The sequence below is a fragment of the Bos indicus genome, chromosome 20, assembly GCF_029378745.1.
Source record: "Bos indicus isolate NIAB-ARS_2022 breed Sahiwal x Tharparkar chromosome 20, NIAB-ARS_B.indTharparkar_mat_pri_1.0, whole genome shotgun sequence".
In the NCBI taxonomy this organism is placed as follows: domain Eukaryota; kingdom Metazoa; phylum Chordata; class Mammalia; order Artiodactyla; family Bovidae; genus Bos; species Bos indicus.
This window is the reverse complement of record NC_091779.1, coordinates 32,707,321-32,734,784: the sequence shown is the minus strand read 5'-3', so window position 1 is coordinate 32,734,784 and position 27,464 is coordinate 32,707,321. Positions and strand designations below refer to the sequence as shown.

At 38.5% G+C, this 27,464-nt stretch overlaps 1 protein-coding gene across 1 annotated transcript in view; it reads right to left on the bottom strand.

Moving 5' to 3' along the window:
• OXCT1 (3-oxoacid CoA-transferase 1) overlaps window positions 1-27,464 on the bottom strand; it is a 160,925-nt gene that overhangs the window by 23,404 nt on the left and 110,057 nt on the right. Inside the window, exon 14 of the mRNA XM_070774718.1 lies at window positions 8,751-8,840. Within this exon, the coding sequence (XP_070630819.1) occupies window positions 8,751-8,840 (90 nt within the window). The remainder of the gene's footprint in view (window positions 1-8,750; window positions 8,841-27,464) is intronic.

Below are 27,464 nucleotides of genomic sequence, written 5' to 3'. Positions count from 1 at the left end.
GAAGGGGAAGACAGAGGATGAGATGGCTGGATGGCATCTCTAACTCGATGGACGTGAGTCTGAGTGAACTCTGGGAGTTGGTGATGGACAAGGAGGCCTGGCGTGCTGGGATTCATGGGGTCGCAAAGAGTCGGACACGACTGAGTGACTGATCTGATCTGAGCTGATTGTTTTTTTTTCCCAAACAAGCCTAGCGAAGAAGTTTCATTAACAAATTATAAAACAGCGGCAAGCTCTTATGAATGAAAAAAAAATTAAACCAAATGAAACTGTTAATTATGAATTATCCTCACAGAAGAATACTTTATCTTGGGATACTTTTCAACGTTGCAGAAAATTATCTCAAGGATGTTTCTGAGAAAGCATTTTTTAAAAAACTCTTTCATATTTGCAGCTTTTGGTAATATATTTGATCCAGATTAAAAAGGATGAATAAATCTCATCTATACTTTGTATAATTCCTCTGCACAAAAAACAAAACAAAGACAAGGTAAAACAGTATTCAAGATTTCCATATGACACCTTTGCTATCATATATGAAATGGCCTTACTAAAAGTATTATTCACAAAGATTTATTCTCAACTTCATGACAAAAAAAGACAAATGAAATTATATATGAAACAGAATCCGAGACCTAGAGAACAAACTTCTCATTGTGGGGAACAAACTTCTCACTGGGCAGAAGGGTGGGGAGGATGGACAGATGGGAGGTTGGAATTGACCCTATGCTGCTGCTGCTGCTGCTGCTGCTAAGCTGCTTCAGTTGTGTCCTACTCTGTGCGACCCCATAGACGGCAACCCACCAGGCTCCGCCGTCCCTGGGATTCTCCAGGCAAGAACACTGGAGTGGGCTGCCATTTCCTTCTCCAATGCATGAAAGTGAAAAGTGAAAGTGAAGTCGCTCAGTCGTGCCCGACTCTTAGCGACCCCATGGACTGCAGCCTACCAGGCTCCTCCATCCATGGGATTTTCCAGGCAAGAGTACTGGAGTGGGGTGCCACTGCCTTCTCGGGACTTGACCTATACGCCTTGCTATATTTAAAACAGATAATCAACAAGAGTCTACTGTATAGTTCAGGGAACTCTGCTCAATATTCTTTAATAACCTAAATGGGAAAAGAACTTGAAAGAGAATAGACATATGTATATGTATAACTGAGTCACTTTGCTGTACACCTGAAACTAACACAACGTTGTTGATCAACTATACCCCAATATAAAAGTTAAAAAATAAGTTACATTATATTAAAAAAGCAAAGACAAAGTAAAACAGTATTCAAGATTTTGATATGACTGCTTTGCTATCAGATACGGATTAGACTTAATAAAAATATTATTCACAAAGATTTATCCTCAGCTTCGTAACAATATAATTATGACTCTTTTTATTCTTTAGAATCCAGGCCTCCTACTGTAATAAAAATAAAACCTAAGCCTGTTTCAGAAATAGAGCTCTCATTTATGTTCTCAAAAATAAGTACTGGAGCTTTGCCTGTTTCCAATAAATGACAACTATGACTGAATTTCTTTGCTTTTGTGCTCTGAGAGTTATACTCTTAGGAACACATTTCCAGTACACAATACTGAGAACAAAACACTTTCCTTTATCTTGTTAGTGATGATGGTAGTTGCCAGACAGAAAAGTTTAGTAACAGAAAAGGGAGGCAGGATATATAGGTTCTCAGCTTGCGTCTGGTCTTAATTTTCTACTTGGTCTTAATTTTCTACCTGACCTTTATCAGAATGTTTAATCTCCAGGAAATTTGGCTGGATTATCTTTAGAAGGAAAACAGTTAAGACTTACCTCAGAATAGTGTTATAATGATAAAATAGAGGCAGTTTATGAACATGTAACTGCTTGGAAAAAGTTAAAAGTGTTCAAATATGTTCAAATTAATGAATTCAACAATTACTGATTCCTAATATGCACTGGGCATGATTTTCCTCAGCTGTTGTGATAGAAAGAGCCCCTGCCCTCATGGAACTCACATTCTAGTGCAGAAAGGAGATGAAGAATCATCAGAAGAGGGGGGAATTTCATTTTGTGTAATAGTCAGGGGAAGCTGCTCTGGTATTCTCAACAGAGATCTGACTGAACTGAGGAGGGGAGCCATGCAGATAACCTGAGAAGAGCTTTCCAGGCACAGAGAGTAACAAGCACAAAGGCCCCGAGGCAGAGGGTGTTTGGAATGTTCCAGAAACTTACAGGAATAGAGTCTGGCTAGAGCTCAGTGGGCAAGTGGGAGAATCCCAGGAGCTTGAATCACAGAGGTACTGCGATTGATGTTGACAAACCAGGGGGGGCCTTAGAGATAATACGTAGCACTCTGAACTTGATCTACGGGAGATGGGAAGCCATGGAGGGTTTCTGAGCCCAGAAAGAAGTGATATAATCTGGTTTATATTTTAAAACATCACTCCTACCACGTGTGGAGAATTGTGTGTGTGTGTGTTTCCACCCAACTCGTCTTTGTTTCTCTGACAATAGGGATCTCAGCATGCACTGCCCTGCAACACCAGTGCCTGTTCCCCGACCAGCAACACACAGGTCCCTGCAAACTCTGCCCCATCCATCAGATCTCCACGCAAATGCTGCATCCCACGACATGCACTCTGATGTGTAACTATTCTAAGTATTGGTTTCTATGACTCTATCCCGGTGAGACTCTGACCTGTCTAAATGAAGGACCACATCTTTCTATTTCTAACTTCCTCAGAGCCTATTATAGTGCTCGGCATATAGTAGGTACTCAACAAATATTTGGTGCCTGCAGAAACAAGTAAATTAACATACTTACATACAATAATTCTGCCAAATTTCCAGAAAAAGCATCAAAGAATATTCATCAGAGGATGGAAGGTGCTAAGCCAGCAAATTCATAAAAAGCTGGCTCATTTATATTGGGTGGGGTAGAGGTAGAAGTGAGCCATTTAAAAAAGAAAGAGAACAGAACATGGAAACAACTAAGAACTTGAAACAACACGATGCATTTGTGGAGATCTTAGAAGAAGTGAAGTCCTGGAAACAGAATGGGGTGGGCTGCTGGGGAGTTGATGACAAAAGACTGGGAGGCTCAGATCAGATCAGATCAGTCGCTCAGTCGTGTCCGACTCTTTGTGACTCCATGAATCGCAGCACGCCAGGCCTCCCTGTCCATCACCAACTCCCGGAGTTCACTCAGACTCATGTCCATTGAGTCAGTGATGCCATCCAGCCATCTCATCCTCTGTCGTCCCCTTCTCCTCCTGCCCCCAATCCCTCCCAGCATCAGAGTCTTTTCCAATGAGTCAACTCTTGGCATGAGGTGGCCAAAGTACTGGAGTTTCAGCCTTAGCATCATTCCTTCCAAAGAAATCCCAGGGCTGATCTCCTTCAGAATGGACTGGTTGGATCTCCTTGCAGTCCAAGGGACTCTCAAGAGTCTTCTACAACACCACACTTCAAAAGCATCAATTCTTTGGCACTCAGCCTTCTTCACAGTCCAATTCTTACATCCATACATGACTACAGGAAAACCATAGCCTTGACTAGACGAACCTTTGTTGGCAAAGTAATGTCTCTGCTTTTGAATATGCTATCTAGGTTGGTCATAACTTTCCTTCCAAGGAGTAAGCGTCTTTTAACTTCATGGCTGCAGTCACCATCTGCAGTGATTTTGGAACCCAAAAAAATAAAGTCTGACACTGCTTCCACTGTTTCCCCATCTATTTCCCATGAAGTGATGGGACCGGATGCCATGATCTTCGTTTTCTGAATGTTGAGCTTTGAGCCAACTTTTTCACTCTCCACTTTCACTTTCATCAAAAGGCTTTTGAGTTCCTCCGTGGCCCTGATTCAATCCAGCTTTAGTTTGAGACTAGCCACTTTGGCAGTGGCATGGCATGACTGGTTACCAGGAAAGAAAGTCTGTCTAGCAGTAAGAGGACCTTTGGGATGCTATGCAGATGTGACAAGGACCTAAACAAGCAGAAATGCACAGGACGGAGCAGATTACAGGGGTGCTGTGGATGCAATACCTACAGCGCTTGGTGCCAAGGGAGGGGCAGAAATTCCACAGGTAATTTCCAGAAGGGGCAGGGGCATCATCACTTCTCCTGGTGGGCTAGCAGATGGGAGATTTTTAGAGGAAATGATGATTTTACTTGTATAAGTGTTATAGTTGAGGTAGTTATGGAATAATTGGGGGGAGTTATCTAACAGGGAAGAAATACAGTCCTAGAATTCATCAGACAATTCCAGTGTGGACATAAGGATCAGGGACTCACTAAGTGAAGAATAACAGTTGGGGACAAAAATTTATATAGCATCCAAGAGAGATGCAGAGAGTCAGAGGTGCAGAGGACCTTGGATGAAGTTACATGGAGCCCTGGAGGAACTAGTAAAAAAGAGGATGTGGTGTCTAGGGATCCAGGTTGTTGAGAACAGCTTTGCATTGGGGTAGCATGTGGTTTACAACTTTGGGTCCAAGGCTACAGTTAAGGTCTTTCTCAGAAGACCAGAGAGGGGCAAAGAAAGTCCAAAGAATTTGGCTTTAAGAGTATGATCCAGAAATTACATGGGTTCAAATGCTGAAATCCCACTGACTCAACTTGGTCACATGGATTGACGGCAGAAGAAGGGGATGACAGAGGATGAGATGGTTGGATAGCATGACTAACTCAATGGACATGAGTTTGAGTAAGCTCTGAGAGATGTGAAGGACAGGGAAGCCTAGTGTGCTGCAGTCTATGGGATCGCGAAGAGTCAGACACGACTTCATGACTGAACAACATGCAAGGGAGGTCTGGAAAATGTGGTCTGTCACTGGGCTACAATGTGCCCAGCTAAAGCCTGGGAGGGTTCTAATACAAAAGGGAAGAAGGGGAGATGGGTACTAAGTGACACAATTCCGTTGCTTTCTTTTAAATATTTTGCTCAGAGAATTCTCTGGCGGTGGTCCAGTGGTTAGGGCTCCTTGCTCTCCCTGCTGAGTGAGAGCAAGGAGTTCAATCTCACAAGCCAAATGACATGGCCAATAAAAAATAAATGAATATTTTGCTGATATCCATCTCAACAAAGTAAGGAGAGCTTTGACCAGGAAAAAATGAAAAAAAAAGAAAGAGGTACTTCTGAAACCTGATGCTCCCAGAAAATGGCCGGTGTGGGTGGGATGGTGATATAGAGGTAACTCTTGTGAGGAGGCAGCATGGAATCGTATGATGAACATGGACTAGACCAAACTGAGTAAAACTTCAGGCTCTGCCGCTGACCTGGACAAGTTTCTGACCTGCCTACATCCCAGCCTTACATTACAGGGTCACTGACAGGTTAATAAATTCAGTATCTACAATGACATACACAGAGCCTTGCACCTAGTGAGGACTCAAACTCCTATTCCTTTCCTCCATTTTTCCCCATTTTTAGAGGGCAAAAGAAGGACACACCAAGAGATCAAAAGAAGAGAAGAAAGATGGTGGCTAGACACCAAAAACTACCACTACTTTTTTGTAATTTTGCCTGGAACCTCGATGCCTAAGTTTAAATGAAAGCCACTCTACAATGCCAGTCTGACACCAGTGCCTGCTCTATGTCTCCAGAGGCAGTTTCAAGGCAAGGGAAATGTTATGATGGTTACTCTAGAGCAGCACTGTAGGCAGCCAGGCTTCAAATACCATAAGCTGCTGGCTGGCTGCAAAGACTTACAAGGAAAGAGTTTCCTTTGATTAAAACATTTGTAAACATTAGGTCATGCTATATTTGTAAGTAACCTGCATCTGTAACCCTATAGATGAAGAAAAGGAGCAAAAAGCTATACCTAAGACCAGCTGATGGTTCCATCCACTTACTGAAAAAAAAGATTAGCAGCCCAAGAATACAAGATTATATTTCTTTCTTCAGATTTTAATTCTTCACTGCAAACTATCCACTCTGTATCTTAGAAAACTGTAGGGATCCTCCCCCTGGGCTGATTAGTCATAAGGCAGTAGAAGTTACCTGGCATGTCTAAAAGAACTGGTCATTACGGGAGAGGCCACTAGGAGTGAAAGAACTCTCCTCTTTCTCTTCTTTCCAACCTCTCTCAATCTTCAGGCAGACAAAAGATGCAGGAAAGAAGTGAGGTCCTTGTGTTTCCTTAAGTTGGGCCAGTAACAGTGAGTCCAGGTGAACGACAGAGAGTAGGAATCACATTCCAGGAGTAAAAAGTGAAGGTGGCAAGAAAAGGAACTTCTTCTTTTGGTTAGTTTTCAAGGTTTGTTGTTATTTAGTTGCTAAGTCATGTCTAACTCTTTTGCAACCCCATGGACTGTAGCCCACCAGACTCCTCTGTCCACAGGATTTCCCAAGCAAATATACTGGAGTGGGTTGCCATTTCCTTCTCCAGGGCATCGTTCCCAGCCAAGGATCGAATGTGTGTCTCTTGCACTAGCAGGTGGATTCTTTGTCACTGAGCAAACAGGGAAGCCCAGTTTTCAAGGTTATCTAACTGTGAACTATGAAGAAGTCACTATTATTATTGCATCCTCCTGTCAATGGTTGTTCAACTGCTACTTGTGATTTGGGCTCTCGCAAGAGGAGATAAACACATGTCCTTCTATTCTGCCATCTTGAACCAATCTCTTAATCACAAGAATATTTTTTGTTAGTTTGTTCAATTGAAAGTATCTAGGGAAAATATCTAACTTCAGTTCTGGTCTAAAAGTCAGTGCCAGTTTCCTCACTCAGAGAAGAAAAATAAGAAATTCTAAAAAAAAAAAAAAGAGTATCTTCCTTCTATGAAAAGCTTTAATAAGGGACTAATCAGAAGTTTGAAGTGCCATGTTTCCTCTATCAAAAATTCCAGCTGAGGAGAAAGAAAACAGTTTGGGGGGAAAAGAGAAGTGAGAGAGAGAGAATTTGCTAAATACAGGCCCAATGTTTTGAAAACGAATGCACAAAAATAATCTGAAATGAGTCGGACTTCACTGCCTATGCGTCAACACTGAAGGAACAACAAAAGGAAAGTCGGCAAGAGTTTCCTCCAAACAGACATTATGTTCTGGAAAAACTTTGGATTTGATCTGCGTGCTTGGCATTCCTTTGTCTCTGAAATGGAGTATTTTGGATGCTTTTTGCAAGGCACTGCTCAGAAGTCACCTGTGTTGGTTTCATTTCTATTGTTCCATATTTAGGCTTCACTGCTCAGTTTTCAGTGTTTACTAAGCAATTTATAATTTTGTATTTATCACAGTTTTCACAATGAAACTGCTTCATGACACACATCATTCTGTAACAGAACTCCCCATGGGAAGCAAGTCAAATGCAAATCTTTCAGATCCAGGCTCTCCAATACTTCATCACCAAATAAAAAAAGTGAAAATGAACTATCACTTCCACTCAAAATAGCAGGTATCAAGGAAAAGACCCTGATGCTAGGAAAGATTGAGGGCAGGAGGAGAAGGGGACGACAGAGGGCAAGATAGCTGAATGGCATCACTGGTTCAATGGACATGAGTTTGAACAAAATCTGGGAGATAGTGAAGGACAGGGAAGCCTGGCGTGCTGCAGTCCACGGAGTCGCAAAGAGTCGGACACAATTTGGCGACTGAACAACAACAACAAGGTGAAAATAGTTTTTGTTTCAAAAGTAAGACTTTTAAAGGAGAATGAGCAGAGGGCATAGAGAGTGAAAAGTGTACTCGTCACTCAATATCAACTTTGCAAATTATCAGAAGCCCAGGGATTCAGGTCAGGAAGGCAATTAAGCTCAGCTGGTTCAAATACAAATAAGAAAGGAATAAGAAAGCAAGTCATACTGATAGCTTGGTATTTAGAAGACTGGGCCTCAAAGTCAGAGGCATCAGGACTAATCTCAGTTCCACTAGTTATGTGACCTCAGGCAAGTACTTAACTCCACTGAAACTCTGTTTCTGGACCCACGACAAATACCTATATCAAGCTCATGGGCTTGTACAGGCAAACACACACAGAGCTTAGTGTACCTTTGGAGCACAGTAAGCTCAATGAATGGAAGCCATCACCATTGTAGGATAATGATATCATCATCATCATTAATTACACACCACGAGGTCAAGGATTCTTGTCCATTTTTAGTCACAGCCAAATTCCAGCAGTGCCCAACACAGAACAGGCATTCAATAAACACTGAATAATTTATCAAAATAGAAGTGTAATATTCTTCAGAATAGACCACTTGCTGTTACCAAGTCCATCATTTTCTAACACCTTCTCAAAATGGCACCTCCACAGCCTTGGTAAAAGGCCACATTAACCACATGAAAATAACTGCTTTTAAAAACCCACATTCTGTTGCATTTTCATTTTTCACAGAAATACAACCACTATAACCATCTTTAAACCTAAATCAGAATTCACTGGCAGTCCAGTGGTTAGGACACTGAGCTTCCACTGTCTGGCAGAACGAGTTCAATTCCCGGTTGGGGAACTAATATCCCTCATGCCGCTGGGTGTGGCCCCAAAATTAAAAATATCTACAAACCGGAATCAACACCTCTTCCCTAACATCTTTTCACTGCCTCTGAAGACATTATAGCTTTTACCTTTAATGTGCACGTGAGGCAAATAATCAAAGAATGCCCTGATGTTTGCTTCAAAGTTAAACAACCATTTAGCTGAATGATAATAAATAATTGTCTTTATTTGCAATGTTTTGCTATAAAATATAAATACTATCAAGTTGAGTGATCCAGAGCAAACAATAAAAACCACAGTCACAGCCCAGTGTGAATTTCCAAAAGTAGTCCTCCTTACCTTTGCAGAATGTTCCATGGTGACCACTACTTTGGTTCTGGCACTGGACACTAGATCCATAGCCCCTCCCATTCCTTTCACCATCTTTCCCTGCAAAACAAACAAAAAATAAGAAGTAATTCTCTTTCAACCTTTCAGTATGTGGTGCAACAAAATTAACTTGCAAGAAGTTGCTGGAATAATTAATCAGAAAAACTCATTGACCTCATTGCTTAGTACTTGAACTTTATCACCTTAATATTCTGTTGTTCTCTATTATTCTGTGGCTGAAGGATAAGTTCAGGATAAATATTACTATGTCACATTTATTAAATATAGCTAACATTATTACATCAAAGAAATATTAGCAATAAGGCAATCAGTGGATAAGAAAAGCCTCAAGAATCTTTCCAAAATTCTGGGCTCATTACTACTATCAGAATAATAGGAGATGAAAATCTATATACCCCTGACATTCATTTCTTTCTTTTTAAACATACAACTGGCACCACTGAGTCTTCAATCACAGACCCTTTCTAAAGCACTCTCTTGGCTGTCCTGCAGATTCAATGCCACTAGGTAACAAACTAATGCATTAGTGGTGTTTCCCTAGTAATGATTAATATGAAAGGTGGGTCTGTCTTTCTAAAACTTGGCACTCCTCTTGCTCTTACAAAAATAAACCAAAACAAAAGTATGTATTTCTGTGAAGCAAAAACGGAAAACAAAAGCACAGTTCAGGATCCTTTCATCAAGACAATTCTATTGGTGTTCATCTGTCCAGCTCCTCATTCATTAAACATTTACCAACCACCTTCTCTGTGCCATATACTCTGAATAATTCCCATTGTCTAGTCTGTCTCCTGGTTATAGAATTTTGGAAAAAGCAAGTGCTTCCAGAGATGATGAAATAAATTCTTACTCAAGTAGACTGACGAGAAATGTTTCTAACACCGAAACCTCTTGAAAATTTAATATATTTTTTCATACAAGTCCTCTTGCTGATTTGACAATAAATGGTTACAGGGCTCTTGGCTCCTTTCCCCTAATTTCATAGCTTTAAGGAGATTAGGCCACACACTCACAGCTGGCTTTAAAACAGTCTCAAATACCCTGGTTTCAGAAATTTCAGAGGTCAATGCAACACTGCATGAACATGAATTAGGAAACAGAAAAGAAGGGAGTAAGTAGTCAGGATATCTTCGTGGTTTGGAGCTTGTCACTAAATGACATGAGAAGCATGGCAATGGTTGGAGAGTGGAGCAAGAAAGGAGTAGAAGAGACCAAATGAGTCTGTCTTCAGACATTAAGATTGCGATGAAGCAGAATATCCATGTAGAAATGTATAATTTTATATTTCTATAAGTCATGCCTTCAACCTTACTTGACGGCAATTTTAATAAGTTAAGCACCACATCATAATATTTCTGTAGAGAACACTGATACGTTATGGTACAAAATATGAAAGTTATAGATGGAAGCAATGAATGTCTATCATAAACTCCAATTCTTAGAAGTTTGAGATTTTTTAAAGCATCAGAAGACACTAAAGCTAGTCCATTTTAAAATATCTCAAACTGCTGTGGTAAGAATATCCAGCCAGTCTGAGCTTCCGCACACGGTGTCCTTGGGCAGACTAAGAGTGTAAGTGCCAAAGAATGAGAAAGCCAAAGAAAACCGGAGGCTAAGTTAGTGTGTTAAACGTTCCTTGAATTAAAACAGAATTATTTGAATTAGAATATACCACAGTCCAATTTTGTCCATTGTGACACAATGATACTGGTAAAAGTTTATGACAGCCTCTAAAAAGAAGCTTGTCCATTTTAAGTGAATCTGATGTATGTATTTTAAACCCCTGTCAATTATTTAAGAAAGACTTATAGAGTACCAACTAAGCACATAACACTGTGCTGGCAGGAATATGAAGAGCTAGAAAACATGTCGGAAAGAACTAGCTCTTTGTTTCTGTTAAAAAGAACTTTATCCCCTGACTCAATGTAAATGAACAGCCTTCATCATGCAAAGGAATTCAAGTGATCTAATGTTCTGTCCTCAAAGCACATGCTATGTTTCAAAGCACTATTCTGAAACTTACACATTGGTTTCCAAGAGTGAAAAATGCACAAGATTAAGTGCAGAACACCGGAGATCTATTAACCCATCATGTGTCGTGTGCAAAACACCAAGAGACAGGTTCAATCCCTGGGTCATGATCCCCTGAGGAGGGCATGGGAACCCACTCCAGTATTGTGCCTGGAGAATCCCATGGACAGAGGAGCCTACAGTCTACGGCTACAGTCCATGGGGTGGCAAAGAATTGGACACGACTGACGCGACGTAGCATGTACACGCACAAATCTCTCTGAATTTGGGCTCATTCTTCATAATTCAGGAATAAGAATATCTGCCCTACCATAAAGCTGTTGTGAGGAATGGATGAAATAATGTATGAAAACTGTGGAATAAACAAAAGTTTGTAAGTTCACCGACTTACATATTCAGTTTCCTGAGTCAGTCAATTCAGTTTCCTGAGTGTCTAACATAAGCCTGACAGTACTGGGTGCTAGAGTTAGAGATGATCAAGACAGGCTTCTTTCCTCATAAATTTCACCACTGAAGGAAGGGAAAGCATCCTTGTGTAATTAAAGAGACTGGAACCAAACTTCTTCCCTGTAAAAGAAGCATTCTCCACCTCTCCCTCATCCCAAGGCAGAGCTAAGTGCCTCTTCCCTGTGTCCTTGGCACTATTCGGTATGCAATTCTATCATAGTGAATGTCAACTCTCCTTTTCTTTCTGTCATTGTATTATTTATTATTATTATTACTACATTATAGGTGCTCAGATGAATAAGTGGATGAATGGCTTCAACTAACATAGGTATGTTCAAGCTCTAGCAGAACACTGAAGATGCAAATGCTAACTGTGCCTGGAGAGGCAGGAATGGGAGGAAGAGGCTGGGGCAGGGGGGTGTCACAGAAGAGACGCTTCACAAAAGCAGTCTGCCAAATGGGAAAGAGAACAGCAGTGACTCCTAAGGGAAAGCATTCTAGCAGGTTAACAGGAAAAACCTTCAAATGTTTGTTTTCATATTTTTTAAGTAAGTTCATTGTACTAGAAAAAGAAAATACAACATTTCCTTCCATTTCAAGTCCCAAGTGATTTCTGAAACAGAATCAATTACTAAAGGAAAACAACTTATTCTATCTATACCAGCAGAAAAAAAAACAGTTATGTAAGACATACTCTCTGAAGCAGGTGGGAAATTCAACACAGTCTTTCAACCCCACTCAGCAGGCACTCTTCTGGGACTCAACTACTTGAATATCCCATTTCTCTACTGCAGCTGGGGAAGACATGTGCCTGAGTGCTAGACAACGGAAGAGAGGGAGGAGACATCTGTAGTTTCAGGTTCTGGCCCATAAAAACCTCTCACATAGAATCCTTCATGCTCCTTCAAGTTCTACAATCTGGACATTGACATCATAGATGACTGAGCTTCCTTCAGCCTGGGTCCTTCAATGACCATGTGGAGCAGAGCCCACTTATTCAGAAACAAACTGCATTGTTCAATACAAGTGAAAAATAAACATATAAGATGCTAAACCACTGAAGTCAGGAGGCTTATCTCTTACATCAGCTAGTGTGACTAATAAAATGATGTGTTGTCCAAAACAGTTCTATGTAAGGGACAGAATTCTGCACAGAAACAGAACTAACTGTTACAGCTGCACAACAGTGGGGGACCTGAGGCCTCTTAAGGAGACGTTGTACCACTGCTCTTCTGGCGGGGAGGGGTGTGACTGTCCTAGGCACTGTAATTACCTGTTTATCCAAATGTCCTATACACTGCTTGACACTTGATAGAGTTGAAATACAGATCTCATCTACATCTTCATCTCCCTCCTAGAAACCCTATATCCTATTCAATATACCAAATAAAAAGCTGATAAAACAGAGAGGTTAAGGAGCTAAAAATACACTTTTAAATAAATCACAAGAGAGAAAGTGGTATTTAGAGAAAAACAGGCCTATAATAAAGAAGAGATTCTGGGCACGATTGAAATACTGGGCCAGGGTGACACAAAGTGTGGCTTTCTTTAGAATCTCATCAGCAAATACACATTTCTTGAATGGGGCAACTTTAGTTCTGAAATGCATTCTGGCTAGCATAATGGGGAGATGATTGCTGGATACTCACATCATAGCCAGCTCATTTTATGGATTGACTCTGACATCAAGTATGAAAAGAATACTGAAATAAAATGCACTAGAATGCTGCAATCTGTATTATTTAATACGACAGTTATAAAACTTTTCGAAAAAGATACTGACTCAAGTGTTATCCTCCATTCACAAATATTTCCGGGGTCTATTATGAACCAGGAACTAAAGAATTAGGAATAAAAAATGAATATGATCATCTACCTTTTTTCCCTAGGAAATATATTTAAACCAGAATAAATATTTTAAACACATTTTTATTTACTTTGATCCTATTTCCTAATATCAGAATTCTGAAGAAAAGTGAAGGAAATGGTTAAAATACCATTTAAAATAAAACATAAAACATATTGAAAATGATTCTTGCCATCATCTTTAGCATTAGTATATAAAAGTAATGGCTTATTTTCAGATCTGTTACCTCTAAATATTCTGTTAAGTAAGAAACAATGTACAATCTACAGAAACAATTTTTAAAGCATTTTAAACTAATGCTATGTGCCCCACTGAAAAATGTGAATCAAGTGTAAGAAAAAGGGAAAGATAGCTGTTATTTATTAATAAAGCTAGGGTTTGTTGTTCAGTATTAAATATCAGAACATTAAGAATCCATCTCAATCCAAATGTAAGCTTCTTTATTTCTATCTCAGTTCCCCATTATTAAAAAATGTTCTAGGAAAGAAAAGGGCCTCTAAACATGTTTCCAGCTAAAGTGCAGGATAGAGGGAAAGTAAAAAACATAATCAACATTGTTTAAACAAAGAGAGAAAGGTTATAAAAGATTTAAATTTTGCGTTAACTTAGCAAAGTTATAACAGAAGTACAGCAGAATATTTCTCTTTTCTGTTATACTTTGTATTCAAAACCAAGAAAAATGTGACTTTCTTTTCTAAGATTAATGTATATTTCCCAGGACAGGTGAATTGATCATGTAAACCAATTAATATTTAACTAGAAATGAAATAATAGTCTCTACTGCTAAGTAAATTGACAAAATTGCTTGTAACAAATATCAGTTATCAATCATAATATGGGCTGAACAGAAAAGCATTATATAAAAAGCAGTACTTGAATAAACTCAAAATTTCATTTTAGTAAGCACCCTTGCTCCTGTTCTCTCTGAGATCTTGTTTCATCAATTATCCCCCTCTCTGTAGATTCTTCAATACACTGAGGTCCGATTTCTGTCTTGATCATGCCTTTGAAGTGAGAACTACTCAATCCCTTCTCTAATATTTAATCATTTGATTCAGTAACACTGAGGGTTTATTTTATACATTCCTGGGCCTTTCCATGACATTTTACACTCTTGTCCACCAACTTCTGAACACTCTCTATACTCATTGGCTTCCATGGTTCATAAAACACCTCCTACTCTCTTTCAGGCCCCCTTTTCGCATCCTTTTTCCCACACCAGCTTTGTGTGTTGGCCAACTTAAAACCTCTACCCTTGGGCTCCTGCTCTTGTCACTACTTGTTCTCCATGAGTGACTTCATCTGTGTGCTCATGATATAAATCACTCCATCTTTGATGTTTCTAAAACCACATTTCAGCTCAAATCTTTGCTCTGAGTTTCGGATTTCAATATCCACCAGCCAACCCTGTGGCCCAATCTATTGGCTGATTCCCAAAATAATTTCCTCTTGTTTCTTGGCAATTGGCTACATTTCCCAGCCTTCCTTGAAGTTAGGGTTCATCATATGGATATCTCTGACCGATGAATGGAACAGGGTGAAAGTGATATATAATACTTCCAGGACTGGACCATAAAATCTTCCAAGAACAAGGTTCCATGTTTTTCCCCTTTCTACAAACTACATGTTGAAGATGGTGCAGCCACAGAACACAAGAAATCTCAATCCCTGAACAGAAGACAGCTGTCTGCCAATGAGGAGTACTCATCTGGTCCTATGGGAGTGAGAACTAAAAACTTCTATTATAGTATGTTAATTATTCATGCCTCAACTCAGTATAGTCCAAACTAAATTAAGCATATTTTTCAAGGCAAATCTCATCTGTTAACAAACTTCCTGTTTCAGTTAGTGGCCAACCATCTCAGGGTCTGAATCAGAAATGTTCCTATCTCTTGCTTCTCCTTCACTATCTATGTACAATCAATGCGTCATTCAATCACAATATTTCTTGAATTTGATCATTTCTTATCTAGATAAGATCTTTAAGACTTCTTCCCAAGTGGTGTTATAACATCCCTACTAGTCAACCTGTGTCCAGCCTTGACCTTGGTGCTATGCTGTGCTTAGTCTCTCAGTGATGTCTGATTCTTTGCGACCCCATGGACTGTAGCTTGCCAGGCTCCTCTGTCCATAGGGATTCTCCAGGCAAGAATACTGGAGTGGGTGGCCATGCCCTCCTCCAGGAGATCTTCCCAACCCAAGGATTGAACCCAGATGTCCTGCATTGCAGGCAGATTCTTTACCGTCTGAGCCACCAGAGAAGCCCCTTGACCTTCTCAAATCTTTCCAACTCACAACCTCAAAAATAATCTTCCTAAAATTAGCATTTTATATCATTCCTCTGCTTAAGACTCTTCACTAGTTCCCCAGTGCTTCAGGGTAAAGCCTAAGCACATCACTCAGTCTGGCATACAAACTATGATGGCCTGGCCTGGACCCTCCTCATCTCCTTACACCCCAGTTCCCATGTTTATTCCAGGAATAGTGAGTTTCTGGTCTACCACATATGGCTTCACACTATGCTGTAAGGCTCCACCCTCATTCTATCAAGTGTACTCCAGATCACCCTTTACGTAACAATCCTGATTGAGGTCTCCCAGGAAGCATCCACATGCCTCTGCCCCAACCCATCAACAAGACAGATTAGGGACCTCTCTTTGCTGCTCTCACAGCATCCCTGCTCAGTCTCATTGCAGAATCGGTCACATGGCCTGCATCAGGATCAGGGGTGATGTTCCACTGACAAGTAGTGATGAGGCCTCATCACTAATCAATCCAGGTAACTATAATTAAAATTCTTCCTCATGAGAAGCATCCCCTTCCCCTCTCTAACAAATTGTGTCCCACCCACCACCACCATCTAACAACTTTAAACACAATACCAGGCCTCCAAGACAATCCAGCTATGACTACCATATGCTGTGATCGATCACATCTATTGTGATTCATCAGTATCTGTGCACTAAAGAAATCAATTATCTTCAAACAGGAAAAAGGAGCCCTAGCTATTAACTACACTGATTCTCTCATTTTGTAAAAGTATAAATACCACTCAATAGTGCCTACATAATTCACCTTTGAATTGGGTGAATGTGGGTGAATTCAGCTCAACCTACTCCAAGTAAATAAAAAATTTTCAATGTGCATAAAATTGATTGCAAGTCATTAACTCCACCTTTGTATAAGAAATTGATTATAAATTTACTAAGTGAAGAGTTAAAAGTAGAAAATGTTAATATTTTCTTTTCCTAAGGTATAAGCAATATATGATGAAGTTTCCCTGGGTTATAAATGAAGCATTTTGGGTAGGTTAACTTCTTACAAGGTCAGATAGATTGACAGTCTGATTACTCTGTTTGGTTAATAAAATGAACAGCAGGAGGAAAACTCTTATGTTATTCTTAGCTTTGTCATGAAGCTATAGTTTCAGTCTTCATAGAATCTATTCATTATTCTGCAAAGATGGAAACAAATATCAAATAAGGTGGCTAGGTGAGTTCACCTTATTTTATCAGACCTCCTATAGAAGACATCAATAGAAAGAGCTTGAACAAGTGCTCCAGGATAGATGTAAGGGGGTTTGTTTTTATTTAACATGATTAAGTATTATTACAGTATAAATAAGTTATTAAATTGAACTTTTTTACAGTATAAATAAGTTATTTAATAAGAATTTAATTGAATTAATTAAATAATGCTAAACACTGGCATTTCTGGCCCTGTACATTATCCAGAAACAGGATAAACACAATATTTTAAAATCCAAGGGTAAGTTATTTTCTTCATTAACAACCTCTTCTTTCCATTGGGTCACAGAGAGAAATGCATTAGAATCATATGAAACTGCCCCTATGATACGAAGAACTAACTCATTGGAAAAGACCTTGATGCTGGCAAAGATTGAAGGCAGGAGGAAAAGGGTGCAGCAGAGCATGCGATAGTTGGATGGCAGCCCGACTCCATGGGCATGGGTTTGCGCAAACTCTGGGAGATGGTGAAGGAGAGGGAAGCCTGGTGTGCTGCAGTCCATGGGGTCACAAAAAGTCGGACACAACTGAGTGACTGAACAACAAGAAAACAAAAACACGTATGACCTAAAAACACAGAAATTTCATATGGCTGGTTCAAATTAATGTTCTAATGGTGGGAACACAGATCCCATTTACTATCACACAGAATATTTTTAAGGGCTTATGTTATTTTTAGGAAATCTCTAGATAATAACAACAAAAATGACAGCTAAAATACAAACGGAAAGATAACAATCATTTTTATGTGTCTGAATGTACAAAAATATATCAACATCCTTCAACAAGTCACTCACATGGAATATGAAATTATTACATTACTTTTGGAAATATGAAATAATCTTTCTCACAAAGTTTATCATCTGCTTCTTCAAAGGGGGTGTGGGTTGGTTGGAATGAAATGCGGGCGGTGAGCATAGAACCACGGGCAGAAGCACACTTGCTCCATCACCTCCTCCCACTGTCTGCAAAGCTCTAAAGAGCACAATTACAGAATTATTATAATTACACAGCTATCTCTGACAGCTGGATGGAATTTTCAGAGAGAGAGGCACAGTGACTGAAAGAACATTACTAAGGAATACATCAAAATCATTACCAGTGTTTTTAACCACAGTAGAAAAGATCAAAAAATAGTGTAGAAGATAATTTAAAAGCTAAACACATACACACTTAAGAACAATTGTGAAAGAGCATAAGGGCTTCCCAGGTGGGTCAGTAGTAGAGAATCCACCTGTCAAGCAGGAGACCTGGGTTCAGTCCCTGGGTTGGGAAGATCCCCTGGAGAAGGGAATGGAAACCCACTCCAGTATTCTTGCCTGGGAAATCCCATGGACAGAGGAGCCTGGTGGGTTACAATCCACAGGGGCGCAAAAGAGTCGGGCATGACTTAGCAACTAAACAACAACAACGAATGCTATGTATACTAAATGTAGGTTCTATATTAAGCAAGTTAGAGGGTTAGGTAAAAGAACATGTATTAGATTTAGAATGTACCTCAACTTAGGCTCCGTGGAAAACAGGTCTGAAATAATCAAGTTTTGTGTTCACACGATTTTTTAAAATTATGTATTTGCTGAGTCTTTGTTGTTGTGTAGGCATTTCTCAAGTTGTGGCGAGCAGGGGCTACTCTCTGGATGCAGTGCATAGGCTTCTCATTGCAGTGGCTTTTCTTGTTGTGGGGCACAGGCTCCAAAGTCTTCAGGCTTCAATAGTTGCAACATGTGGGCTCAGAAGTTGCAGCTTGTGGGCTCCAGAGCACAGGCTGAGTAGTTGTGCCGTACATGTAAAATATCATGTATGAAACGAGATGCCAGTCCAGGTTCAATGCATGATACTGGATGCTTGGGGCTAGTGCACTGGGACGACCCAGAGGGATGGTATGGGGAGGGAGGAGGGAGGACGGTTCAGGTTGGGGAGCACATGTATACCTGTGATGGATTCATTTTGATATTTGGCAAAACTAATACAATTATGTAAAGTTTAAAAATAAAATAAAATTTAAAAAATTAAAAAAAAATCTAATACTTACATTCTCAGGTGAGCAGCAAGAGCTGCAGTGAGAAAAATTTTATTCCTTTTATTGCTATAACACTCTGTGGCAAAAATGATTTCATTCACATTCATCTGGAATTGAGGTATGGCAAATATTTGGAGCTGCGATGTACTCTCAAAAATATCATTTTTATTCCCAAGAATGCTATTTTTAGGCTTCATATTTAGAATGAAACACACTCTCTTGATAACCACTTGAGACGCAGCTCTTCAGGAAGGAGTTGCTTTTTTCTCTAACCTCAGTTCAGTTCAGTTGCTCAGCCATGTCTGACTCTTTGCGACCCCATGGTCTGCAGCACACCAGGCTTCCCTGTCCTTCACCAACTCCTGGAGCTTGCTCAAACTCATGTCCATAAAGTTGGTGATGCCACCCAACCATCTCATCCTCTGTCATCCCCTTCTCTTCCTGCCTTCAATCTTTCCTAGCATCAGGGACTTTTCCAATGAGTCAGTTCTTCATATCAGGTGGCCAAACTACTAGAGTTTCATGACTGATTTCCTTTAGGATAGACTGGTTGGATCTCCTTGCTGACCAAGGGACTCTCAAGAGTCTTCTCCAACAACACAGTTCAAAAGCATCAATTCTTTGGTGCTCAGCTTTCTTTATGGTCCAACTCTCACATCCATACATGGATACTGGAAAAACCACAGCTTTGACTAGACTAACCTCAGTGAGCAGGTTTAAAATGGAAAGTTGTTTATCTTCATTATTCAAAACTGTATGAGTGTGAGTTCACATGCATATATATAACTTAGCTTTGTTCATTGAGAAGGCTTAGAAGCAAAGACATCATGGTAGGAACAAGCACACCCAAACACCCAGATCTTGGTTTCAAATACTTTTCTCAAGCAAAAGAAACCAGGATTCCTTGGAGAAATAGCTGATACTGGGTACAATAAAAATATAAGATGAACACCCTGTAGTAACAGAAAGGAAGTACTCAATGAAAAAATTTTCAATGAAGGTATACAGAAGCCAGTGTGAAAAAATTCCCAATGGCCACAGTTGGAATAACTTGAGTGTGAAAATAAACAACATGGCATTGGGTGATAACTCAAAGTATAAAATATACATGAGTCCATACTGTCATAAACAAATAAATGATAGAGAAGAGACAAATCTCTCTCAAAGAACAGCAAATAATATATAATACCTTTCTCTTAAGAGATCTTTGAGGGTGGGCTGAATCTACTGACTTGCTTCTAAAGAATAAAGTGTGGAAAGGGAAAAATAGTAACTTTATAGTAAACAAACCTTGTAAACAGTATCTTAATCAAAAGATAAAGGTTAATGTCAACAGTGTTATCATGTGGCTATCCTATACTCCTTAACATGATGCAAAAAGAAGAATATTTACTTCTATAGTATTCTTTCCAAACACTCAGAACCTCACTCTAATGAAAAAAAAAAAATCAGACAAACCCATACTGAGGAACATTATACAGGACATCTGGCCAGTACTTCTCAAGACTATCAAAGTAATGAAAAATAAAGACTAAGACACTGTCACAGACCAGAAAAGACTAGGGAGATGTGACAACTAAGTGCAATGCAGTACTCTGAACTGGATCCTGGAAAAGACAGAAAACATGAATGGAAAATCTGACAAAATTCAAACAGAGTCAGGAGATTGATATTAATGTACACAAAAGAACTGCACACTGAAAACTATAAAGCACTGATGAAACAAAATTTAAATGAAAGAAACTCTATGTTCATGAGTTGGAAGACTAATATTATTAAAATGACCATACTATCCAAAGTAATTTACAGATTCAGGGCAATACCTATCAAGATACCAATGACTTTTTTTTTTTATAGAAATGTTTTTAAAATTCTAAAATTTATGTGAAGCCACAGAAGACCCCAAATAGTCAAAGCAATCTTGAGAAAGAAGGACAAAGCTGGAGGGATTATATTTCCTGATTTCAAAATATACTATAAAGCTTCAATAATTAGAACAGTATCATACTGGTATAAAAACAGACACATAGATCAATGGAACAGAATATAGGGCTGTGAAATAAATCCACACATATACAGTCAACCGATTTTTGACCTAGCTGCCAAGAATATACAACAGAGAAAATATAGATTTTCCAATAAATGGTGTTGGGAGAACTAGATATCTGCATGGAAAGAATATAACTGGGCTCTTATAGGGATAACAAAAGGCAAGAAAAGCAAAAATAAGCAAGGAGGACTACATCAAACTAGAAAATTTCTGCACAGCAAAGGAAATAATCAATGACATTAAAAAGTAACCTAAGAAATTGGAGCAATATTTTCAAACCACATATCTGATGAGGAATTAATACTCAAATATAAATGAAACTCCTACAACTCAACAGCAAAAAAATCAAATAATCCAACTAAAAAATGAACAAAGGACTTGAATAAAACTTTCTTCAAAGAAGACATACAAATGGCCAAGGTATATGAAAGTGAAAGGTGCTCAGTTGTGTCCAACTCTTTGAGACCCCATGGGCTATACAGTCCATGGAATTCTCCAGGCCAGAATACTGGAGTGAGTAGCCGTTCCTTCTCTAGCAGATCTTCCCAACCCAGGGATCGAATCCAGGTCTCCCGCATTGTAGGGGGATTCTTTACCAGATGAGCCACAAGGAAAGCCCAAGAACACTGGAGTGGGTAGTCTATCCCTTCTCCAGCAGATCTTCCCAACCCAGGAAGCGAACCGGGGTCTTCTGCATTGCAGGTGCATTCTCTACCAACTGAGCTCATCAGAGAAGCACAAAAAGTATATGAAAAGATGCTTATAATCACCAACCTGCAAGGAAATGCAGATCAAAACCACAATATAGTATTACCTATTGTTAAAAAAAAAAAAAAAGATAAGTGTTGACAAGGATATGAAGAAACTGGAACCCTTGAACACTGTTGGATGGAATGGAAAATGGTGCGGTTGCTACTGGAAAATAATGTCAAATGTACCACAGTAATAAAGGATTATAATAATGAGGGAAATCGAGTGAAGGGAATATGAAAACTCTTTGTACTATCTCTACAGCTTTTCTGTAAATCTAAAATTATTCCAAAACACAAAGTTTATTTTTTTAAAAACCTCAATATGTGGCTTGTTCCTATAGTTTTTGTTTTTTCTTTAAAATGAAACCAATACAGATTAGTACTCAGATTTCCCTCAGTGAGGGCCTCTCCTAGTAATTTTTTAGACAATTGCTAAAAAACTTTGCAAAATCTGACTCTAAAAACAATAAATTTATGACAGTTAAATGAATTTGTGTTTTGTTTTTAGCTATGATCTGTTTTCTTGTAGTAACTGAATTTTATTCCAATACGGGATATACTAGCTTAACAGAAAGTCATAAGTTAGTATCTGGATAAAGAACAAGAAAGATAGTTCTGAGAACTCTATGTGTGGGCTTTTCATTGTTCTTGTTGTTATAATTTTCTTTTTGACATCCTTCACCCATTTTTCACACCTCCACCCCCAACCTCTAGCAACCACCAACTAGTTCTCTAAATCTATAAGCTTGTTTTTGTTTTTTAGATTCCACATATAAGAGAGATCACATGGTATTTATCTTTCTCTGTTTGACTTATTTCACTTGTTGTAATCCCCTAGAGGTCCATGTGTGCTGTCATAAATGGTAAGATCTCATTCTTCTTTATGGCTGAGTAATACTCTGTTGTGTTTGTTTATGTGTGTGCATACATACATATAGCATAGCTTCTTCATTCATCCATAGATTGTCACAGAGGTAGCTACCATATCTCAACTACTATAAATAATCCCTCAATGAACATAGAGGTGCATATATCTTTTCAAGTTACAATTTTTGCTTTCCTCAGACAAATACGCAGAAGTAGAATTGCTGGTTCTTATGGTAGTTCTATTTTTAATTTTGGGGAAACATCCATGCCATTTTGCACAGTTGCTGGACCAATTTACATTCCCATTAACAGTGCACAAGGGTTCTCTTTTCACCACTTTATCACCAACACTTATTTCTTGTCTTTTTTTTTTTTCGGCTGTACCACATGGTTTAGGGGATCTTCGTTTCCTAACCAGGGATTAAACTCAGGCCATGACAGTGAAAGTCCCGTGTCTTAACCACTGGATTGTCAGAGAATTCCCTTTCTTGTCTTTTTTATAGTAGCCATTCTAACAGGTATGAGGTGATAACTCATGAGGTTAATTTACATTTCCCCAGTGATTAATGATGTTCAGCATCTGTTCATGTACCTGCTGGCCATCTGTGTATTTTCTTTGGAAAAATGTTTATTAATATCTTCTGTCCATTTAAAAATTAGATTGTTTGGTTTTTTTGGCATTAAATTGCATGAGTTCTTTAAATATTTTGAATATTAGCCCCTTAGCAGATACATGATTTGCAAATAATTTCTCTCATTTGACAGGCTGCCTTTTCATTTTGTTGAGGATTTCCTTTGCTCTATTTTATTTTTCCCAATAAATAAACTTTGCCATCTAAGTCATTATTATTTTGATAAGCCAATTCTGATATTGGACAGCTTAGGTTTTTGATAGCATTAAAAAAAAAAAAACTTGAAACATGGTAATGAGGACCTTTTAAAACAATGTTCTACAACCATATTATTACAAGTTTGAAAAAATCAGAAATACAGACTGGATCTTTGTTCTATGATATATAATATGCCATTTCTACTTTGTACTATTATTTTATTTTTCCTGTTATGGCTTACTTTTTCCACAGTAAGAGAGAACCTTTCAATAAACACAATTTATAAAGATAATTCCTCATTATAAACAGTACTTACAAAAAGTAAGTAGATATTATAAAAGTAAGTAGTAAGACTATTACTTACAAAAAGTAAGTAAATAATCATATTTACTTACTTACTTACTATTACTTACTTAATATTTACTTGCTGCTGCTAAGTCGCTTCAGTCGTGTCTGACTCTGTGCGATCCCATAGACGGTAGCCCACCAGGCTCCCCTGTCCCTGGGATTCTCCAGGCAAGAACACTGGAGTGGGTTGCCATTTCCTTCTCCAATGCACAAAAGCAAAAAGTGAAAGTGAAGTAGCTCAGTCATGTCCGACTCTTAGCAAGAACACTGGAGTGGGTTGTCATTTCCTTCTCCAATGCATGAAAGTGAAAAGTGAAAGTGAAGTAGCTCAGTCGTGTCCGACTCTTAGCAACCCCATGGACTGCAGCCTACCAGGCTCCTCTGTCTATGGGATTTTCTAGGCAAAAGTACTGGAGTGGGGTGCCATTGCCTTCTCCAAATATTTACTTACTTAATGATATTACTTATTTACTTAATATTTACTTACTTACTCTCCCTTATACAGAAAAGAAAATACAACAAAGAAAAGTTAAATAAATTACCTGAAGTTAAAAGAACAAGTCAGAAAAAAATTGAAGTCTTTTAAGTTTTTTCTGGAAGTTATAACTTCCAGAAAAATGTAATTGAATTCCCACAGAAGATGCTTCTTATTTAAAATGTCCATTATGTTGGACCTATTGCACTATTTTTTTTCTTATTGTTCCTAATCTATTGTATGTAATTAATTAATTTAGTTAAGAAGCAGACAGCAAGCCTAGAGATGATCTACATAGTTTCAGTTTAGACAACTTCTAAAAATACAGTTGGATCCTTAAGGACAAAAATTATAAAACTTTCCAAATGTGCTTGTAAACAAACCATGTATCCTTCACCAACCTGAAAGCCATGATTTAAGAAAATTAAATTTCCTAAAAACTACATGACTATGAGCAGAAGTCACATTCAGGATGGAAAATGTTAGCTGATTAAGTTTCTAAGTGCCAGAGTAATCAGTTTATTTTTCATAATGTTCTGGTAGTAAGAAAAATGTTGCAATTTTAAGGGAGCTAGTTCTACATTGTTTGTGGATTAGTTTTTCAGGCTCTGATTATATAGATGATAGGCTTATTTTTTTTTTTTTCATTTTAATATGTACTTCTTTGGCCCTTTATTATTTGGTAAGTACAGGATCCCCACCAGAAAGCGGTGTTTTGAAAAACAAAAGATAAGACGCAAATCATGATAAGAACTCTCCAATGAGGAATTCTCTTATCTAATTCTGTTAGTGTTCAAAGTTATAACAATATTCCATAAATACCGTAACAGATAATGAAAGGATAAAACAGGTCAAATCTCTCATATATGAGTTAAAGCTTATGTTAGTGTTAGTCGGCTCAGTTGTGCCTGACTCTGTGCGAACCCATCGACTGTAGCTGCCAGGCTCCTCTGTCGACGGGATTCTCCAGGCAAGAATACTAGAGTAGGTACCCATCCCCTTCTCCAGGGGATCTTCCAGACCCAGGTCTCCCACGCTGCAGGCAGATTCCTTACTGTCAGAGCCCCCAGGGAAGCAAAGGACTCTGTGTCAAGCCCTTGTGCAAAACATACTTATGTTTTTTATGCATAATTGTAACAAGACAGGTAATCTGGTTTTCTATCCAAAATTATACTTAGAAATTGGTACTTATATAGCCAAATTTGGGCTTCTCTGGTGGCTCAGATGGTGAGGAATCTGCCTGCAATGCAGAGACCTGGGTTCTATCCCTGGGTTGGGAAGCTCCCCTGGAGGAGGGCAGCAAACCCATTCCAGTATTCTTGCTTGAAGAATCCCCATGGACAGAGGTGCCAGACAGGTTAGTCAACGGAGTCACAAAGAGTTGGACACGACTGAGCAGCTAAGCACAGCACATAGCTAAATTTGGATAATCTGAAAAAAATAAATGGAATATCCTATTCTCTACTAATTCTCAATATATAAAGTATTATTAAAAAAAAAAGTATTACAAATGATCCACTTTGAGTTAGCAAACAATAAATGGGCAATGTTATATATATTATTGGGTATAATAAATGTTAAATTTATTATTGGGTACAATAAAGCTCAAAAACTCTATCTGCCTTTTACTTAAGAAAATTCCACCATACTGACTGAGGAGGGAAAAGAAAGGAGAAAGAGAGCTAAAATGTAAAATATTAATGATTTTGCCTGGCATTCTATTTAGTCATTGAAGTTCTGGAAAGAGGGTAAGATGGGAGATGAGAAACTGATATTCACGCAGTCTCAATCCCATATGCTTCCAGCAATGAATATTTATCAAGATAATTCTAGGGTTTATATGACATGTTGTCATATCATATTTGTTTTCACTTAATTGCTAAGTTGTATCTGACTCTTTTGCAACCCCATGGACTGTAGCTCACCAGACTCCTCTGTCCATGGGATTTTCTGACCTCCCCCAAATAAAAGTCAACTTCTCTATCTAGTTCTTAACAAAGATAATCATGATCTGATTTAGTATTGATCCTGCGGGTCTTAGTAATACACATCCCAGGGCTAATACGATCAGATAACGGAAGTCCTAACATAGTCACACTGTGTACATTACACTGGTAAGGAATGCAAGCAAGCCAGAAGGGTCAATTCACAGTATCTGCAAATAATAAAAGTATTTATGGCTCTCAATTTTTTTCTGAGTCTAATTTTAATTGTATTCTATAAGCTTTGATATAAAGTTTTATTCTCATTAATTTCTAGGTAATTCATAATTTAGGTTTTGATTTATTTTTGATTCAAAGACCTAAGGGAAAAAATACAAAAAATACAAAGAATACATGATAGATTTTATGGGTCTTCCAACCTTTAACAAAGAAATAAAATACATTCTTAAGTGTAATTTGAATAATGTGATTTTCGCCTAAGGGCTGACATTTAGAAGCTAACCCTCAGTATAACTTTCTGTATTTCAAAACCTTTAGATCACCAAAGGCTCAATCTTTTTAATGTTAGAAGCTTGGACTGAGTATGAAACTTCTGAAATTTTACCATCTCTCAACTATTTATTTCTCTAAGCATTCAAATTTCCCATTATATCACAGCATCTTCAAAAATACCTAATATGTAAATTTACAGCTTGAAAGTTAAAATAACATTTTATAGTTGGGCTCCCTTGAGATTTATTGAGTGTAAGACTTTAATAGATTATACCTGCACTGTCCAATATTTGGCTATATAAATTTGAATTAAATAAAATTTAAAATTCAGTTATTCAGTAATACTAGCCCCATTTCTATGGCACCCCACTCCAGTACTCTTGCCTGGAAAATCCCATGGATGGAGGAGCCTGGAAGGCTGCAGTCCATGGGGTCGCTGAGGGTCGGACATGACTGAGCGACTTCACTTTCACTTTTCACTTTCATGCATTGGAGAAGGAAATGGCAACCCACTCCAGTGTTCTTGCCTGGAGAATCCCAGGGACGGGGGAGCCTGGTGGGCTGCCGTCTATGGGGTCGCACAGAGTCGGACACGACTGAAGTGACTTAGCAGCAGTAGCAGCAGCCCCATTTCAAGTGCTCAAAAGCAACATGTTACTAGTGCTACAATATTGAACAAAGTATATATAGAACATTTACACAACGACAGCAAGTTTTTTTTGGATAGCACTGGATTAGACCAAAAGAGAGAAAGTCATGTAAGATCACAATTTGTTAGCAGAAAAGTTAAAACTAGAATTCGGGTCTTTTGAATTCTCTTATTTGCTCTCTACTAAACCACATACTGTCCCTAAGAACTAGTGAATAAATAAAGGATATGACCACATTAAGTAATAGGCTGAATTTAATATAAAATTATTTCATTTCCATATGAAGTTCAGAAAAACAAATCATGTACTTGGCCATATAGAAAACCTAGTAAATTCAAAAAGTATAAAGAATACCCCACAAATC